At 37.2% G+C, this 20,154-nt stretch overlaps 1 protein-coding gene across 2 annotated transcripts in view; it reads left to right on the forward strand.

The window, feature by feature from the left end:
* Nucleotides 1-20,154, forward strand: part of GNAQ (G protein subunit alpha q) — a 409,874-nt gene that overhangs the window by 128,268 nt on the left and 261,452 nt on the right. For both annotated transcript variants that reach the window (XM_043971286.1, XM_043971293.1), the window contains exon 2: nucleotides 11,474-11,658. In XM_043971286.1, the coding sequence (XP_043827221.1) occupies nucleotides 11,474-11,658 (185 nt within the window). The remainder of the gene's footprint in view (nucleotides 1-11,473; nucleotides 11,659-20,154) is intronic.

Consider the following 20,154-nt stretch of genomic DNA (forward strand, 5'->3'; position numbering starts at 1 on the left):
ATATGTTTGTGTGACATTTTAAAGTTTTCAAAGGATTTTCACATACACTTTATTTTTTTCCTTTTTTGGTAAATATTATTTTTTTTAATTACATCTAAAGATAATTTTCAAAAGATTTCGAGTTCCTAATTCTTCTCTCTCCACCTCCTCTCCCCTCCTCAAGAGAGCAAGCAATTTGATATAGGTTATACATATGCAATCGTGTTAAACATATTTCCACATTAGTCATGTTGTGAAAGAAGAAACAGAACAAAAGAAAAAACATGAAAAACAAAAAAACAACAAAAAAAAGTGAAAATAGTATACTTCAATCTGCATTCAGACTTCATAGTTCCTTCTTTGGATGTGGATAGCATTTTTCATCATGAGTCTTTTGGAATTTGGATTATTGTATTGCTGAGACTCAAAGTACCAATATCATAGTTGTTACATACATTTTCTCATCTGATCCTCACAACAACCCCTTCGAGTAAATCATTATTCCCATTTTACAGATGAGGAAATTGAGTGACTTTCCCAAGATTAGAGGCAAAAAGATTGTGTCAGGATTATAACCTAGGTCTTCTTTATTTTAGCCCAGGGCCCTTTTTCATTACATCATGTTGCCTTGGATAAGGGGGTTGCTATAGTTTCTACTGCTTTGTCCTGGGAGGAAGAGTGGAAGAGAAAAACAAAGAATCTAGCCTCTTTCCAAAGCAGTTATATACTTTAGATAAAGCTTCTCTCTTGATGAAGTGATTATTGGGTAGCATTATTAGTAGGTGCTTCAATTAGGGTTGAATTAGAGAAGGCAGAGGTGTTAAACCTCGGAACTTGAAGATACATATGATTTCCCTGGGGAAAGTTATTTGCCTTGCTTTACAAAGAAATGTGCCTAAAAGGAAGCATTAGTTTTTATGGGACTTTCCCCGAGTGTGTGTTTGCTTTGCCTTTTAAAAGTTATTAGACAATTTTATGGCAGAAATGTGCAACTTTGAAAACAAGGTGTGTTTCTTTCTTCATTTTATGTAAATTAGTTTGATCTATTTCATTTCATCAAAGGCATGGGAAACATTAGTTTAATATTCCCTTTGTGGCACTAAAGTTATTTGTGCCCTTTGCTTTGAGAGATTAGACACAATCCATTCCACAAAGCTTGCTACCGGTGGAAAGTTCTGTTTTCTTTCTTTGGGGGATAAAGCATAATGAAAGTCTCATTAAACTTTGTATGTCAGCTGAGGAAACATAATTGGTTTTATCTGACATAGGAACTGCTGCTTTTCATGTAGTGCTAAATAATGTCTTATGTTCATCATGAACAGATTGTAAAAATGAAATGAGAAAATTGTACTGCTCAGCAGACAGAGAAAAGAGATACATTGAACTTAACTTACCAATTTTGTAAGTTGAACATATTTGTCTCCATGGTAGAAAACACTGGTTAGCAGATGAAAGGTGGCCAAATTATTTTGCTTGCTCGAGATTTTCAGTACACCAATACAAACAGCAATTCAATTGGAGTGACATAGATGAAACAAAGGATTTAGTACTATCCACTCTTCAATGTTTATCTTAACATCATGTATACATAGATTTGTTCTCTTTTTAGGGCCCCTATTATGTTACACATTCTGTAACTACAAGTGTTCTAGAAGGTTTTAACATCAGGGTATCTAGCCCAGAGTCCACATGAAAGAAATATTCCTTGGAGGGTGAGGTCCTTTAAGTCAGGGCTTCTTAAATTTTTTCCATTCAACCGCTTGTCGCGTAAGAAGTTTTTAAATTACCCTTGGTATATAGGTATATAAAATAGGTTTACATAACCTTTTACTGTTGCCAAATTTTTCACCACCCCCACATTAAGTGGTCACAACCCACAGTTTAAGGAGTTTTGCTCTAAATGTTCCTGATTTACAGATGCCATCGTGCTGCTTGCATCAAATTCAAGTACCTTGTAGATTCTTCTGAGATAAGTTTGCCTGAACTATCCTCAGATGAAAAAAAAAATACATGGATGAACCTATTGTCCAAACTCTGATATATAGGAACACAGACAACTCATAGAGCTGACCCTAATATACACATGCCTTTGGGAGACAATGCAGCTCCATAGTGCATGCATGAGTGTGTTGGTAAATGTTTAACAATCAGCTCTCTGTAAACGCACTTTTCTGTTTAGTCCATTTTATTAACATTTTCTCAATTATTTTATTAAGTCTAGCCAATTAGCAAAACAGTAGGAAGAGGGAGGGAGTGGGAGGAAGAGAGAGAACATCTTTTTAAAACTTCTTAAAATCGTAGGCAAATCACACAAGCCTTGCAAAAAGTTTTTTTTTTTTTTAAAGATCACGAGGATGCCCAGATTTTTAAAAATTCGATCCTGTCTACTCTTTTTTTTTTTTTTACCAAGTCAAGTCAACAATTGGATAATTGCCCCTCTCACTAGTATTATTTGAAAGACATTTGTGCTAAGCACTAGGGATTCAAAGAAAGGCAAAAATAGTCCCTGCTGTCAAGGAGCTTATAGTCCAATGAGGGAAACAAATAACTATGGACAAAGAAAATATACACCAGATAAATTGGAGATAATCTCAGATGGAATGCACTAGCATTAAGGGGAATCAAGAAAGGCTTTTTGCAGAAGATGGGATTTTAGTTTAGACTTGAAGGAAGTCAGGAGATGGAGAGGAGCATGGACAGAATTCTCCACTACCATTTCCCACTAAGTAAGGGGAATAAAAGCACATACAAATAGAAGGTTTTGTTTATTCTGTTCTGGACTTGTGATTTTATTTGTGTGGGAACTCCCTTTGCTGGTGTTTATAGACTCATAGTATATTCCCAAGGCACTGATTTGTCCATTGTCATATGATCTGTATGTGTTTCAGGCAGGTCTTTCACATTCCAATGCCAGTCTAATACTCAGTCCTCCAGTGACTAGACACAGATTTCCATGAACAGGAGGAGTAGGGATGGCATATTCAAACTCTGTAAAATCTGTTTTCCTTCCTTCCTTCCTTCCTTCCTTCCTTCCTTCCTTCCTTCCTTCCTTCCTTCCTTCCTTCCTTCCTTCCTTCCTTCCTTCCTTCCATCACTCTTCCTCATTCTTGATTTCATAGCCCCATTAATATGATTTAAATGTAACAGGAGCCAAGAAAATTTCCATTTGGCCTATTACTACTATTTTGTTGAATGGTGTGTCACTCAAGCATTGCTCAAATAATACTGGTTGGGGGTGGGGGGTAATCATCCAGTTCTCCTTCTTCTACCACATCATTGATGACAGTCTATTAGAATAACTTTGTTTTGCATTGTGACAGAATATTAGCATAATTTGGATTTGCTGATTGATTTTTCAAATAGTGTTCAAGAACACCAAAATCTAGAAACTGTTTAAGGAAGAAAATTTGAACGCACTTCTCCATATTTTTTAAAGGAAAGGAGAGGAGGATATAACAACAGTAATAATAGCTGATTTTTATAGTGTTTCAAGGTTAGCACCTTTCATACATTTATCTTTTTTTTTTTAGCCTCATGAAAAATCCCATGGTTATCCTTATTTTTTCAGATGAAAAAACTCAGAAGTTAGATGACTTGCCCATGGCTACACAGCTAATAAGTATTGTTGGTAGGATTTGAACCCAGGTTTGTACTGACTCCAAGTGCGGCATTCAAATGGAATAGGGGAAGTGAAGATTTTTTTTCTGTTAGTTGTCATAACTCGGGTCTTAGTAATATGAGGAACAGCCCATTTCATTGGCTTATTCTGTCTCTCAGTTCCTCAACATTTTAAAAATAGTTGTCTTGAATGTAGTCTATGAGATATGTGGAAGTTGAAACTAGAATTACAGAAAAATCTGTGTGTTCTTCCATTACATGTAAAAAATTGTTTTGGAGTTATGAAATCAAAACATGATTTTATATATTGTCTTCCCTCAACTCTATCAGAATATAGTTAGATCCACATGCAATATGGAGATAGTGATATTATTATTGTATGGTTGAATAATTTTTTCAAGGAACTCTGAAATCCCCAGAGGAATGGTAATAGAAAAAAAAACCTTAATAAATAGTTGAATATAGCAAAGGGAAACTAACAGCCATCTTTCTTTTTCCTTTTTTGTACAAGATTACTATGTTTGTTGAAACATCTGCAATCACTTAAGGGGACCTTTCTGAAAACTCTTAATACTTATTTGACTTATTAGTTATTGTTTATAAAGATTGTAATGAAATCCAACCAACAAAAAAGTAAAACTGAAATTAGGACAAATGCTATGGTTATAACTTTCAGTTCTTTTTTCCCCATTTTTCCTCTCTTCACCTCCCCACCCCTTCTTTAGATTTTGAGGGAGGTGAAGAGAGGAAATGAGTTAAGAGAATAGGGATCATAAGGTCACCCTACACTTTCTGTTCCCTCCTGTTTCATATCTCAATATGTTTTTTCATCTTTTCAAATTGTTTGGGGAAACAACACTATTCATTCTTCATTAAATCTTGAGGAAAGTTAAAAGTGAGAAAAATAAAAGCGAGAAAGTGAACCAGCTGACTAAAAGCTACTATAACTTTGAAAACCAATCCAAAGGCAGATTCTACAAAAGTTTTTATTTGGTGATTTGATCAGTTTCTTTCCCCAAAAAAGGAAGGAATAGATAATGCTCAATGATTATTAATACCTGATTATTTATATCAATCATATAATTGATTACTAATTGTGTTTGTCACTGTCATGGAAGATATCATGCTCAGAATCCAAATAGAAGAGAGATTCCCAATAAGTTCTTCCTGTTTGAGGATGACATTTTGCTGATTACATGAAGCACCAGATACCAAAGGAGTTTTTTTCAGCAAAATCCATTTCCATATCAAAAGGGTTAAATATAATAATCCAAGTAGGGAAAACTAAATCATTTTAAAATACCTATTGTTCATAGTAGGATATGAAATTGGATGGGCAGTCTATTGAGCCAATTCATCATTTGAAAACTCTTAGGCATTGGAGATGGATTGTGAGCTAGACAGAATTGAATGGAAATTTTAAAAAAAAAGGAGGATGGTTTGCATTTGGGAAATTGAATAGCATTCTCAATGACCCCAAGCTTCTTCCAGACAGAAAACCCCACTTTTTAATAATGATACCAGTTTCCTGGTAATGTGGTTTGCCTGCAAATCATAGAACACTAACCTCTATTGTATCAAAATAAAAAATTGTAACATTTTGCCAGGGTAATTTGCATGCACGAAATAGCATCAAGGTTGTCTTCTGGGAAATGTGTGATGAGAAAAGGAGTTGGACCAGTTGGTAAGTTAAACATTTATTAAGCATCTACTATGTGCCAGTAACTGTGCTAAGTACCAGGGCTACCAAAAAAAAAAAAAAAAAGGCAATAGACAGTTCTTTCTCTCAAGGAGTTCATAGTCTAATGGAGGAGACAGTAAGTAAACTACTATGAACAAACTATATCCAGTATAAATTGGAAGTAACAAACAGAAAGAAGGTACTAGAATTAAGAGTGGTTGAGAAAGGCTTCCTGGAGAAAGTGGAATTTTAGCTGGGAATTAAAGGAAGCCAAAGAATCCAGGAAGTAGAGATGAGTAGGGAGAGAATCCCAGGTATGGGGACTGGCTAGTGAAAATACCTGGAATCAGGAGATAAACCAGTCATATAACCAAAATGAAGTATAACAGATCCCTGGGTGTCACACTAGTAGCCACAAAATGTTAAAAGAACCAGAGAACAGCACCCACACTATTGGGTAGAGCATCATATTCATCAGTTATGAGGTACATGAACAAGAATTGTACACCATACAGAATGAGATAAAATGGGAGTGCCGTGGTCTATATCATTGAAGGGAGCCTCCCACGTCGATGACATTTAGCATCGTTGATGTAGTAAAGTATAAGAAAGTCATACTTAGCATAGTGTCTGGCACATAATAGGTGCATAATATATGTTAGTTGATTGACTATTGCGCTAATGTCCAAGAGATATTAAAAGACCCTCAAGAAAGGTCTCTGGAACAATGAGTAGGCTTACTGGGGATTTGTGGGAGGGCATGCATGGGAAAGGATTACCCATGATTAAAAGACACAGATGAATTGTGAGCTGTACCAATGGAGAAATAATCTACCCTCATCTGATATCATAGATCCCTCAAAGTATCAAAGCTATGGGAAATTACCACAGATATCTTTCTGGGATTATTTGAATATGATACAATATGTAAAAAACATATCATGAATGGGATGCCCTCCCTCTTGAGGTCCTACCCTATATTAGTAACTGGCATTTATATTTTTTTTTTTCAGTTTTTCAAAAGACTTAACATCAATAATCTAATTTGAACATCACATTAATCCTATGGGGTAGGTGCTCTGGGTATTATGATTCTCCCCATCTTACACATAAGGAAACTGAGGCACATAGAGGTTAAATGGCTAACCTATGGTGACACAGCTTAAGTAAGTAAACATTTGAATCCAGGTTTTCCTGGCACTCCACTCAGGACTATGCTGTGTTGCCTCCTAATTTCCATGGTTTACAATAGCAGGAATTTGAACTCTATGGTATACTGTGTGGATATTCTAGTACATCCAATTTTTCATCACATATGCATCTGTTGTGTGCTAGGTGCTATGGGTACAAAGACAAAATTAAATATTGCCTTCCTTTATTGAACTTGAATTTACATTTAAGGATTTGGGGGCAATGGACTGATGAAATAAAACCTAAATCTTAGGAAGGTTATTTTGGCAGCTTTGCTAAGTATGGATTGAGGAAGGAAGAGATTAGAAGCAGGAAGGCCAATTAGGAGAATATTACAATAGTCCAGGTGAGAGGAGCTAAAGGATTGACCTGGTAGGGAATGAGAGTGAAGAAAAAAAGGGAATGAATAGAAAAGATATCACAGAGGTAGAATTGAATAGACTTGGCAACTGATTGGATATGGAAGTTAGGAGGAAGAGGAAAGTGACAAGAATGATACCAAGGTTATGAACCTGGGTGATTGGGAGGATAGTGGTACTTTCAACAGATATGACAAAGTTGAATGGAACAAATGAGTTGAATGGAAAAGACAAAGGACTCAGTGCCAGACATAACATAATTGAGTTTGAATTGATAACAGGATATTTCTAGGGAGCATTTAGTGATTTGAAGGTATTATAGTTCAGGAGAAGTATCGAGAATGGCTATGTAGATTTGAGAGTCATATGCATAGAAGTGATTGTTGAAATATTGGAACTTATGAGATCAAAAAGTAAAAGAGTGTAAAGAGAGAATAGAAAAGGGTACAGGATAGAGCCTTGGATGATATGCATTCTAATAGTTTGAGAGATCGATGATAATTCACTAAAGTAGTCTGAGAAGATTAACATGGGTAGGGAGAGAGACAGGAAAGACCAGTGTCACAGAAGCCAATGGAGGAGAAACTTTCTAGGAAAGGATTAGTCAACAGTGCTAAAAACTTCAGAATGATCAAGAAAGATGATTTAGAAAAGGCTGGGGGACTTAGCAATTGATTGTTGGTAGCTCTTGTGAACGCAGTTTCATTTGAGTAGTGGGGTCAGAAGAGAGATTGCGTAAAAATTTATGAAGTAAGCCATGGTGAATTAGAGGCAGCAAGCTTAGATGTTTGATAGTGAAAGGAGGGGTTAGTGATATAGAACTTGAAAGAATGATATGTTAAGTGATGTTTTGTTTTCCCAAGATTACCTAGCTAGGTAGAAAGGTTAGAGGTGCAAAACCAGAAGTGGTTGATGGAACAAGCTCCTGAAGAAGTTTGGAAATTGTTAGTGTCCTCACTAGTGGAGAGGTGAGCCTTGGAAAAGAAAAAGAGCTGCTTTATCTGCAATTTGAATTAATTCATTTCAATTAAATTTGATAAGCATTCATTACTTTCTATGCATCAAGTAAGCATTTCTGCTAGGGGCAGAATAGTAATACAAAAATGAAAACGATCTGTGCCTTCAGTAGTTAGCAATCTATTGGGGGAAGCAACATATACACAGATAAGGAAATATAAGGTAATTTTGGTGCCAAGGAGAGTGTTAATGATTGGAGGCATGGGACTAGGGATTCCAAAAGGTAGATGTGAGCAGGAAGCATTTTGCAGACATGAGGGATAGCCTGTTTGAAAGCATGGAGATGGGTGCTGAAATATCGTATAAGGGGAGCGATGCCCATAAGAGTATGGACAAAATCAAAGTGGTGATACCATCTCCTCTTTTCTCAGCGGCTCTTGATCTTCCCAATCTGGATTATATGGTGACACAGTGATGGTAATGTCTGCTACCCACTGGTAAGGAGCGCCAGGTGGTGAGAAGGCCTCCAGACCCAATACATGTGAGGGACTGTGGTTAGGACTGTGGCTAGTGCAAAGACCAAGGTAGTAGCATTGGTGGAAGTGGCATCTCCTCACTCTCAGTGGCAGCAGCCCTCACTTAACTGAGTTTTGCAGTGATAGAGGCTTGATTTTGCAGACAGTCATGGCAGGCAGCAAGCACATGGTGACAGAAGGTAAACTTGGCACCTCCTCGACAGATAACAGTGATAATCTGGAGGGTCGTATAGAGGGGAAATCTCTAATAATATCAGTCCCTATGAGGGAATGATTTCAGGACAAGGAAGGACAATGTTCTCAGTGGTATGTAATAATTCTTGAGTCCCTCCAGTGCCTCTTTCCTAGGATGTTTTGTTTTGTGTTGTTTTTTGTGGTGGTGGTGGTTTTTTCAGTTTTGGGGGGGTTTTTGCAGGGCAATGAGGATTAAGTGAGTTGCCCAGGGTCATACAGCTAGTAAGTGTCAAGTGTCTGAGGTTGGATTTGAACTCAGGTCCTCCTGAATCAGGGCCAGTGCTTTATCCACTGTGCCACCTAGATGCCCCGGATGTTTTTTTTTTAAAGTAAATTTTGTTGATATCTTTTGTTTTTCTATCACCTTCATCCCCAGTTTATCTTTTTTCTTTCTCTCTCACCTTTTAGAACCTTCCCCCACCCTGAGCATTCCTTACAGCAAAGAATTTTTTAAATGGGGGAAAAAATAAGACATTCAGTAAAACTAACCAACATTTCAAAAGAGAGAGATAGTAAATGGAGTGGTCCACATCCACTCTCCTACCTCTGCAAAGAAGATACCTTCTCATATCCTTGAGGGTCAAGCTTCCATAGTTAGGTCTGTGTGGAGGAACTCTAACAGATATACAATATCCCAAGGAAAATCTTCATGGGTTATGGTGAGATGTTTAGGAATTAAGAATGAGTCTTCATTCAAGAGGACTGCCTCTGGAGTTAGATGACCTGGGTTCAAATTCTGTCCTTAATGGGTAGTTGTTAATACCTGTGTGACTTTAGGCAAATCCCTTGATCTCCATGTACCTCAATTTTCTCCTCTGTAATATGAAGGGTTTGAAGTATATGACCTTTAAGGCATGTTGAGCTCTGCATCTATGATCCTTTCATCCATCTGCCTTTGCTCACACCATCTCTAATGCCTGAAATAGATCCTCATCTCCTTCTGTTCAAAGCTCTTTGTTCCTTTAAAGAGCCAACTCAGGTTCAGTTTCTACCTTTCACCCATGAAGCATTCCCTGACTGCCTTCCTCCCCCATCTTGTGAAATGATCTCTACTTGCTCAAGTTTCTTTTTGTTCTTCATATGTTCTTCCCTTTTCTGGTTTGGTAGGTCTTGCATATTTCTGCTGGAACAACCTTTTAGAATTCAGCAAAGGACTGACTGAGAGGGGGACTTTAGCAGAGGGTCCAGCTCTAAATTCTGTCTAAATATCCCAGGTTATTTCAAGTAATTTTCATAATTTTTATAGGGAGGAAAGCTTGCTAAAATTTTGTTTTGTGGGAAGAAAGTCATTTTTACTTTGTTTCTTAAAAATATCATTGGTGCTAACAGTGGTTTTCAAACTTGTTTTTTCTGATTTCACAGTATTTTATTTTTTGTCATGAGGAATTGAGGCACACTGACCTTTTTAAGTTGTCAAAAAGGAAGGGTTTTTGGACAGTCCAACTTTGAGACCAATTGCTGGATCCTTTGTATTGCCCTACATCTCTGCCCCTGACTCTCTTATCTTCCACATCCTTAGTTATCCTTTCTTTACTTCTTATGACTCTCAGTGAAGGACTTTGTGCCTCCATGGATAGAGCTACCATTGTGACCTCCAAAATACCAAGGAAGGAAGAACCAGCAACAAATCCCAACTAGAGATGGGGTGAGATGGAATGATTCTTGGACAGGGAGTAATCTGGAAGTCTTTGAGTATGAGGAGTGTTGACACACCTAGTGAAGCTCAAACTAGGGTACACCCTTTAAGAAATACTACTTTTGGGAGCAGCGAGGTAGTGTAGTAGATAAAGCACTGGCCCTGGATTTAGGAGGACCTGAGTTCAAATCAGGTCTCAGACACTTGACACTTACTAGCTGTGTGACCCTGGGCAAGTCACTTAACCCTCATTGCCCTGCCTCCCCCCCCCAAAAAAAAAGCAAAACTACTTTTACTGATCACAAAATTAATATCAAAACTACCATTGTTTATGATGTGATGCCAGACATGGTTATTCATTCAGCCAATCAGCTAGTATTGATAAGTGCTTACTCTGTGCCAGACTTTTGGAGATACAGAGACCAAAGGAAAAAAGTTGCTGCCCTCAAGGATTTTTTATTTTATCTGGGGAAATGACATAAATAAGAAAATACAAAAGATATGCCAAGTAAATACAAAGTGATTTAGTGGTGGAGGCATTAGCAGCAGAGGGAAGGGGAATCATGTGGGGAGTCACACTTGAGCTGAGGTTTAAAGGAATCTATGAATTCTAAGAAGTAGTGGGGAGGGGAGACATTCCAGGTTTAGTGAGCAATTGTTTTTGCATAACTATTCTTGTTTCTAATGGAGGGGTCAGGGTCAAAGGAGCGTATACCTGAAAATGACTGTGCTGTAAAAAATAAAAATCATGACTAAACTTAGTCTAAAAAAAAGGTTTATTATGCTTTACTCCAAAGTCAAGCATTTGGTAGTTTTTAGAAGCTACCTGCTTGGGGTGGGGGGAGTGTGATCTTTCAAGCAATTTGGTTTCAAAGGCCACATTTAATTGTATTTCCATCTCTTTAGAGGTTGCCCTTCTCTGACCTCATTTTGATTTTTCCTTAAGTCTTTGTTGTCTGCAGGCTTTTCTTGTAATTTTGTTGTTTAAGAGAGGGATTCCATTGATGTAGGGGACTCCTTCCTCCAATGCAAATTAACAGCTTCTCTAATTTGCAGGCTCAGAGAGTTGCCTAGGAGCATGGAAGTTTAGGGTACTTGTCCATAGTCACAGTCAGTGTCAGTAGCAGGACTTGAGCCTGAGTCTTCTTAACTGCAAGATCAGCCCCCTATGGAGGATGCATGCAATGTGGCCCCAAATCCATGCCACAATTTTTGGCCAAATTAATCTTCCCTATGTTGAGCACTCTAGTTTGACGAGCTATTATTACTGCCTGTCTTTCAGGTACAGGAGAGAGTGGCAAAAGCACATTCATCAAGCAGATGAGAATCATCCATGGATCAGGCTACTCTGATGAAGACAAAAGAGGATTCACGAAACTGGTATATCAGAACATATTTACAGCAATGCAGGCGATGATCAGAGCCATGGACACGCTCAAAATCCCATATAAGTATGAACACAACAAGGTAAGCTTTCCTCTTTTTTTCATACTCCATATGGTAAAAATATCACTGCATTGCCAATGGTCCTTTGAAAGTATCTGAAATATTTAGAGCTTTTTTGGCTTTCCCCAAAAAGATGTCTATTGAACAGTGGATTACTTGTAGGGGGCATGTCTTAATAGCATGGTTATTATTAATATTCCAGTGTCATCAGGGAAAGCCAGATATTAACATATTATTTTAAATATGGTGGGCTTATTTCTTTTAAAGGTGTGTGTTTGTGTGTGTCTGACCTACTAAATGGACATGAACTCAGTTAGCTTCAAGCTTATATAAACCTGAACCCCAAAGTAAGGTTTAATCAACTTGAAATTGTGACACAAAATGGCTAAAGCCCGGAAACTTCAAAGAGAAGCTGATTGTGTTGTGTTAGTTCATACCCCGTACACTTCATTTACAAAGAAAGGAAAGCATCTTCAGGCCATTGTGTCTGGTTTAATTTTATACTTCCTGATTTGCCTTTCGAAAGGCTGCAGCTTCAATTTTCTTTCAAAACAGTCCAATCTCACATCTGTCTCTACCCAGATATACGTGTCATCCCTCAAACCCAGCACCCCTAGCAAGAAACACTTGTGAATGTCAGTGACACCTTCTAAACTAACTCGAGGAATGGCTAGGCAAGAAATACGCATTTTTTATCTTTTTATTTTTACACAATAACAAATAAACTTTGCAAGCATCTAGTAGCATGTCTATTAAGGAACAGAATTCTTTGTTTTGAAAGAAGTGGGGAAAGCACTATGATTAGATCAGGAATGTTAGGACAAAAACTTAAAGATGTGATAATAGCTAACAGGTTAATTGAATAAAGGATGATGTATGTGAATCCATACAAATTGGCAGTCACAGAGGGCACAGATGGTATCAGAATTCAGATTTCCCTATATCACTTTGCCTTCTTTCTTGTTACCTTTATTCCCTACTTTGTAAAATAGTTATCTATGAACCTGTCATATCCTACTTCCAGGAGAATGTAAGCTCCTTGAGGTAGAAAACTATTTTTGGGGGGTAAGGGGGAGCTATCTCCATATACAATCTGAGTCAGGAATACCTGGGTTCAAATATTTTCTTTTTTTTTCAGGGCAATGAGGGTTAAGTGACTTGCCCAGGGTCACACAGATAGGAAGTGTCAAGTATCTGAGGCCAGATTTGAACTCAGGTACTCCTGAATCCAGGGCCAGTGCTTGTCCACTGCATCATCTAGCTGCCCCCCTCAGATCCTTTCATTTAAATGTACTGGCTTCATGATCCTGAGCAAATCACTCAACCACTCAGGTTAAGGACTCTAGAAAATTATTTAAGACTATAGCTTTAATAACAACTTGTTGAACTAATTTATTGGCTGGAATTTTCATCACTAAAAGTTCCCTACATCAATGATACCAACACTTGAGACCAAAAAAAAAATGCTAACACCTAGCAGCCAGATGGCACAGTGGATAGAACACCAGTCCTGGAGTCTGGAGGACCTTGATTTCAAAGCTGGCCTTAGACATTTCCTAGCTGTGTGTTACCTTGGGCAAGTCACTTCACCCTATTTGCCTCAGTTCCTCATATGGAGAAGGAAATGGCAAAACCACTAGAGTATTTTTGCCAAGAAAACCCCAAATGGGGGTCATGAGAGTCAGATATGACTGAAACAACAACAAACAACAACAATAAGCACCTAACATAGTGTCTTGAACAACAGTATGCACTTACAAGCTCATATAAACATTTGAATTTCATTATGTGCTTTGTTGCCATTGCAAATGCCTTGTCTTTGTCTTGATCATCCTCATTTACAAGTTTGAGAATAAGGTGGATAGTTTGTGTATACATGTGTAGATTTGAAAATGAAATCAAGACAGCACATTTCATCATCTACCTAGTGCAGCAAAATAGATATCATCAGCCCATAAGGTGATGGAGGCCTTGCCTTTGAGGACTCTGTCTTCTCTCTAAAAATATAAAATAGGATGGTTCCTTCAGGGATTCTCTGTATAGAGTAATCCTATACTGACATCAGAGACCATCCTTGAATTGATTCTTTGGTAGTTTTATGCCTGGCAGGAGCTGTCCACCTTACAATAAGCCACCAGAGAATGAATCACCTCTGATTAATAGGATATATTCCTATTCTTGAGAGGTGTTTGAGCATCATTGATCAAAGTATTAAAATTCTGGAAAGGGACTAAGAGCTATGCATAGGTACTCTAAAGTTAGGATTAAACTTCCTTTGATTTCCTATTCAATTAGATTGACCTCTCCTGGTTCTGTGATTCTGTGATCTCTATCAGTCAGGGAAAATGAAAGAATACAAAGGTGTAATCCCTTGGCATGTAGGAGCATTTGTGATTTAATCCTGAAAGTAGAATTATAGGCAAAATAATGAAGTTTCATCTACTTTGGGCTTAAATTACCACTCAAAAGTCATTTCACATTGAACAATAGAAAAGTCAGGATTTCCCCCCTTCTTCTTTTCCTATTTAACTGGCTATCTTCTCACATACTATGATATCCTCCCACGTAAGCTTAATGCAGTGACTACTCTTACCAAGCCTTATAGCAATATAGAGTTCATCCCAAGATAGCCTTGCTCATTAAAAAAACAAACATTTATTTATACATATACCCCCCCCACGCCCCCCAAAAAAACCCCTCTCAGGGAAGAAAGTAAAGGCTGATGATTTCTCTGATATTTCAAAGCTTGCGTTTTGTGATACTCTTTACCATTTGATTTTGTGACTGGAGAGGCCAAAGAGGTTGTCAAGGATGCTGAGTATTTTGCATATTATTAAGGCCATCATAGCACACTAGAGTAGGCTACCAAGTTCTCTGGGAGCCAGGCATTTAAAATCAAGAATGAATTATTAGGGGGCAGCTAGATGGCGCAGTGGTAAAGCACCGGACCTGGATTCAGGAGTACCTGAGTTCAGATCCGGCCTCAGACACTTGACACTTACTAGCTGTGTGACCCTGGGCGGGTCACTTGACCCTCATTGCCCTGCAAAAAAAAAAAAAAAAAAAGAATGAATTATTAGCTAGTTGTCATATCTAGAGTCTCTTTGTAATTTCTGCTTAGTTGTACACTAATGTGATATTTTTGGTTTTTATTCAGTAACAGTTGAGACAATCCTCCTGAAAGGTTTCTTCTTTGATTATTAATATTGAACTCCCATTTATTCAGAAGGATTGGAGAACTGGTTGCTGTGATTAAGTTATATTTTGACTAATTGAGAAACAATTCAGGTAAACCTATATAAACATAGCAAGTTGTTAGGAGAGTATGAGTCCTTGGTGTCAGTTACTTTACCTGTCATTTGCCTTGTTCTCATAAACCTAGAATGTTTTACAAGTAATTCTAGGAATTGGGGATATTTAGTTTTAAAGATAAGGATCAATACTATTTGTCATATTTATTATTTTGGTATGGACCTGTGGTTTCACTGGTGTGGGGAGATCTCTGACTAATTCAAAGTGCCAACTGTTTTGCATCTTTTAGTCTTGGAGAGTTTCCTTGGGGCACTGAGAGATTTCTGTTACCCAATTGTTATATAAAAATTCATCTGGCTGTAGCATTTGCCAAGAAAGGCATAATAATCTATTGTTAAAAATTTTTAACATCTAGATATGTACCATGTTCCAAACTACTTTGTGACTTGACCAAGTTTGTAATGATTTCCCATTCCTTAAATTGGTTCACTCCTGCTTGTAGAAGTTCCCATCACTCAGGTTATGATTACTGCCACCATGATGCCCTACAACTTCCATATGTATTTGGTATTCCTTATTTAATCTACACATACTCTGCAGATCACAGTCTCCCACAGTTTTAATAGATGGCTGTTGCCAAAAAATTAATCACTTGGTGGCCAGACTTCTGGTAATGAGCCTGTCTGGACTTAGCTAAGGTGCTTAGTTTAGCTAAAGCTCCTTGAATGACAAACTCTATCCTTAGGCCCATACTCAATCAAAGCCCTTCTACCTTGGTAGAGCTACTATAACATGAACTTTGGGGCCATAACCTTGAGGAGTCCAGGGAAATCTCCATGCCATGATGAGGTTAGTGAAAGACTTTTTATTTTTAAAAACTAAGAAAAAGACTATTATGTTTCAAAAAAATTTTTTTTTAATTAATTTATTTGTTTTTGCAGGGCGATGGGGGTTAAGTGACTTGCCCAGGGTCACACAGCTAGTTAAGTGTCAAATGTCTGAGTTCAGATTTGATCTCAGGTCCTTCTGAATCCAGGGCTGGTGCTTTATCCACTGCACCACCTAGCTGCCCCAAATTAATACTTTTTTTTTTTTTTTTGGTGGGGCAATGAGGGTTAAGTAACTTGCCCAGGGTCACATAGCTAGTAAGTGTCAAGTGTCTGTGGCCGGATTTGAACTTAGGTCTTCCTGAATCTAGGGCCAGTGCTTTATCCACTGTGGCCACCTAGCTGCCCCTAAACTAATACATTTTAATGAAGTTTACAAACAGCTGGATGCCAAGCCTTTAGGCCAAAATTTGTTGATCTGTTTAATTTAGGAAATTTTCAGTGAGCTTGCTATGTCCCTAATGCTGTGCTACATGCTTTGGGAGATACAAAGAACTTTGGCATACCTTTAAGGAATTTGTAATCTAGTTTGAAATATTAACCATATATACATTAAAAAATTCATAATATCAGATCCAAATAAAAATTCAATCAGAAAACTTTTACTAAACACCAATCTCTATGCAATGCTTTATTCCAGGAACTAAGGATATATACAAAAAAATTATACCTAAGCTCTAAGTTTGATACTAAAAAAATTGAGGAGGGAGAGAGGATTAACAAGTGTGGAAATCTGGGAAGGTTTCATTCATAAAGGAGGGGCCACCTCAGCTGAGCCTTGAAGGGGGGGAAAAGATTCTGAGAGAATGGGATGAGGAAGGGAAGTTGCATTTCAGGCACAGAGGACAAGTGCAAATTTTGAGAGTTGGACAGTCAAGTTTAAAACATAGTTCATATTACAGTTTCACTGGAAAATGTTTGGAAATATATTTGAAAGGTAAGTGGCACTAGATGGTAGAGTGCATTAAATGCCTGGCCTGGCTGAATGATGTATCTATGTCTTACCCAAAAGGCCATGGGTATCCACTGGAGATTTTTGCACTGTAAAGAGACATGGTGAAATCTGAGTTTTAGATGAGTGGAAGATGGATTGGAGAATGGAGAGATCAGAGAAAGAGGAGACCAATTAAAATGCTCTTAGAGTAGTCCAGACCACTCCAAGGTGATGGGAGTGGTTATATGAGTGAAGAAATAGGAGCAGATACTGGAAATGGTTCAGAGAAGAAATCCACGAGATCTGGCAAGTTCTTGGACATAGAGGTGAGGGAAAAGGAGAGTCAGAGATTCCTGTGAGGTGACTGGGAAATGGCGGTATTCTAATAAAAAAGGGAAGTTTGTAGGAGAGATTGATTTTGATGGGCAAGATAATGAGCATCTTGTATACATGTTGAATTTGAAAAGATTTTGTGACATCCAAGAGTACATGTCCAGCAGGTAGTTTATGATATAGGACTGGAGACCAGGAGATTAGGGATATCTATATATTGATACATGTATGGGATATATGCATTATGTGTGTATATGTTTGTATATGCTTATAAAATACACTTAGATATATGTGAGTATATGTTAACTAATGTAGAGATGATACAATGGCTTCTTAATATTTTGATAGTTTTGTATGTCTTTTTTTATTTTTTAGTGTCTTAAATAGAGTATTTTAATGAACTTGTTGATAACTACAGCAGAGTTGGAGTACTGACCAACTTTACAACTTCAAAAAAAGCTCAATTCTAGTAGTCAGCATGTAATTTAAAAAAATAGTAACATAAAGCTTTTTAAGCAGTGTCATATACATAGTAGTTACTTAATAAACTCTACGGTTTACTTGTTAAATTGAATTTTTATTGCTGCACCATCTTATTCACTCTGGGTTCAAGGCAAATGACATTTTACAAAAACATCCAAGCTTGTATATTGAAATAACAGTTCAAAAATAATAATAGATAACATTTATATGGCATTTTAAAGTTTACAGAATTTTTAATCTTCACAATAATTCAAGAAAGTAGGTGCTATTTTTATCTCCGCATGACACTTGATTGAAACTGAGGCAAATAGAGGTCAAAGTGATTTGCTCAGGATCACATAGCTAGTAAGTGCTGAGGCCAGATTCAGGCTAAAAATCTTGCTGATTCCAGGTCTATGTACTATACTACTTAAGCCTTCTAGAGCATCTGATTGGCCTTCCAGATTATATATATACTCTTATCCTGACATGGGTATACCCATTCTCTCTCCCATAAATAGCAGACTTTATCATATGATTAGTAATTGCTTCTGTGCTTCTTTGAGCATTCAGAACTGCCTTTTCCCATAACTGCTAACAATATACACATCTTTTTTCTGTTTGACTCTCATTTCTTACCCACTGGTTATCCCCAACTTTTCTGTTGCTATTTTTCATTAGTCTTGTCTACTTGGAAGCTGGTGTAAAAATAAAACAAAAACACATTATTATCTCCTGCTTTTAATGGCAAGAATAAAGACCCTAAGGTAACAAGGTACAGAGAAAAGAGCATTTAGCTTTGTAGTTAGTTCTGGCTTTGGACCTAGGTCCAAATTACCCTTTGAACCTGAACTTTTAACATTCCCTGCACCCAGTTTCTTTAAATGAAAAATGAGGGTGTTGTATTAAATGACCACTGAGGTCCCTTAGGGCTTCCACTCATGTTATCCTAAAAATCTAAGCCCCATTTCACATACTCTGAATAAGTTTGTATCAACAGTTAGTACCTAGAATGTAGATGATGGAAAATGAGCTTTAAGTATTAGATATCTGTGGCCCCTAGAATTCATTGCCCTGCAATTAGTACCCCAACAGAAAGAGAGCAATGTGGTTTTCATAGATTTTCCTTTCCTAATGGGCAGGTTGCAGAAAGCAATGTCTAATTGCTAACATTGTAATGTTTGTTTCAAACATCTTCCCTCTCTCCCCATAGTATAACTTCCTTTTCTCCTTAAGGTGGCTGTGTTAGTCACACAGCACAATAATAACACTTTAAATTTTTTTGGTTCGCTAATATGGCATTTTTATTACTGGTTACCTCATTTAGGAATGGTCAGGGAGCTGCTCTGTGCTTTTGTAATCACTCAGACTTAGGGCCATATTCCTTCTTCGTGCTTCACTTGTAACTCCCAATGCCATCAGTGAGAGCTGGACTCAGTGAAATGGGGCTCTAAGTTATTAAATTTTACAGAATATGCATTCATTTTCCCAGTCAACCCCTACTTGGAGGCTCTGCATTAGAAGACTTGGTTTTAGAAAACTTTTCTTCTCTATGATCTTTGCAGTCATTAGAGTATTAGAAGAAGAATTGAGCAAGGTTATATAAATTTTTATTTCCTCTTTGTTTTGTGCTTTGTGGGAGTCTGTTTGTCTAAAGCAGTAGTATCCCAGACCAGATTGAAATGTAATTGAAGGGCATCTAGGTGGTTGCAGTGATAGATCACTGGCTCTGGATTCAGGAGGACCAGAGTTCAAATCTGACCTCAGAAACGACACTAGCTGTGTGACTCTGGGCAAGTCACTTAATCCTCGTTGCCCTGCAAAAAAAAAAAAAAGTAATTGAAAAATGTTTAATAAAATAAAGATATAATGTAGATAATACTGATTTGTCATTTTCTATGTCAATATGTGGCCCGATGATTCTATTTGAGTTTGACATCACCGGTCCAAAAAACTAAAAAAACAAAACAAAACAAAACCCTCTATGTGAGGTCTTTATGATTAAAGGAGATGTCAAAAACTTTTTTTTCATTTCCCCAGAAAATAACTATCACTACAACACCAGGATTTCTGAATGTAGAGCAGTACTATTCTATGGCATAAAATTTCCTTTTTCTATTTCTATTAGAGTAAAGATCTCTTTTCGATGGAATCACAGGTGTCAAAAAATGTTTAAGCATCTATCTATACATGTTTTTTATTTGTTGATCTTTACATTAGAAAGGGCAATGCTAATGGTGTTACTGTGTATGTATTTGAGTGTGACTGATAAGATTGATGAAGACCAGTCATCCCTTTTCTGGGGCATATATGAGATGGCTTCTCATTGACCTCTGCCTATAACTACTGTCTTCAGAGTATGTATATCATAGTAATTCTACTTTCCTTTTCAAAACATCCTCCCCTTCAACTAGAGGATGAGATGAGTTGTTAATTCATGCTGTTTTGGGAAAGCTCATATCTAATAGACCTATCCTCAGTTAAACCACACTGTTTAAAGCTAAAGAAAAAATAATAATAGAATAACAACATTATTGTATCAGGTACATTTAAAGATGAGTTCTATATAAAATGAAGATTGTTAATGAACTGTTGTTCAGCTGCAAGACATAAGAATAAAAAGTAAAAATTTAATAATTTTCCCAGTTG

Source organism: Dromiciops gliroides, chromosome 1 (genome assembly GCF_019393635.1).
Source record: "Dromiciops gliroides isolate mDroGli1 chromosome 1, mDroGli1.pri, whole genome shotgun sequence".
NCBI lineage: Eukaryota > Metazoa > Chordata > Mammalia > Microbiotheria > Microbiotheriidae > Dromiciops > Dromiciops gliroides.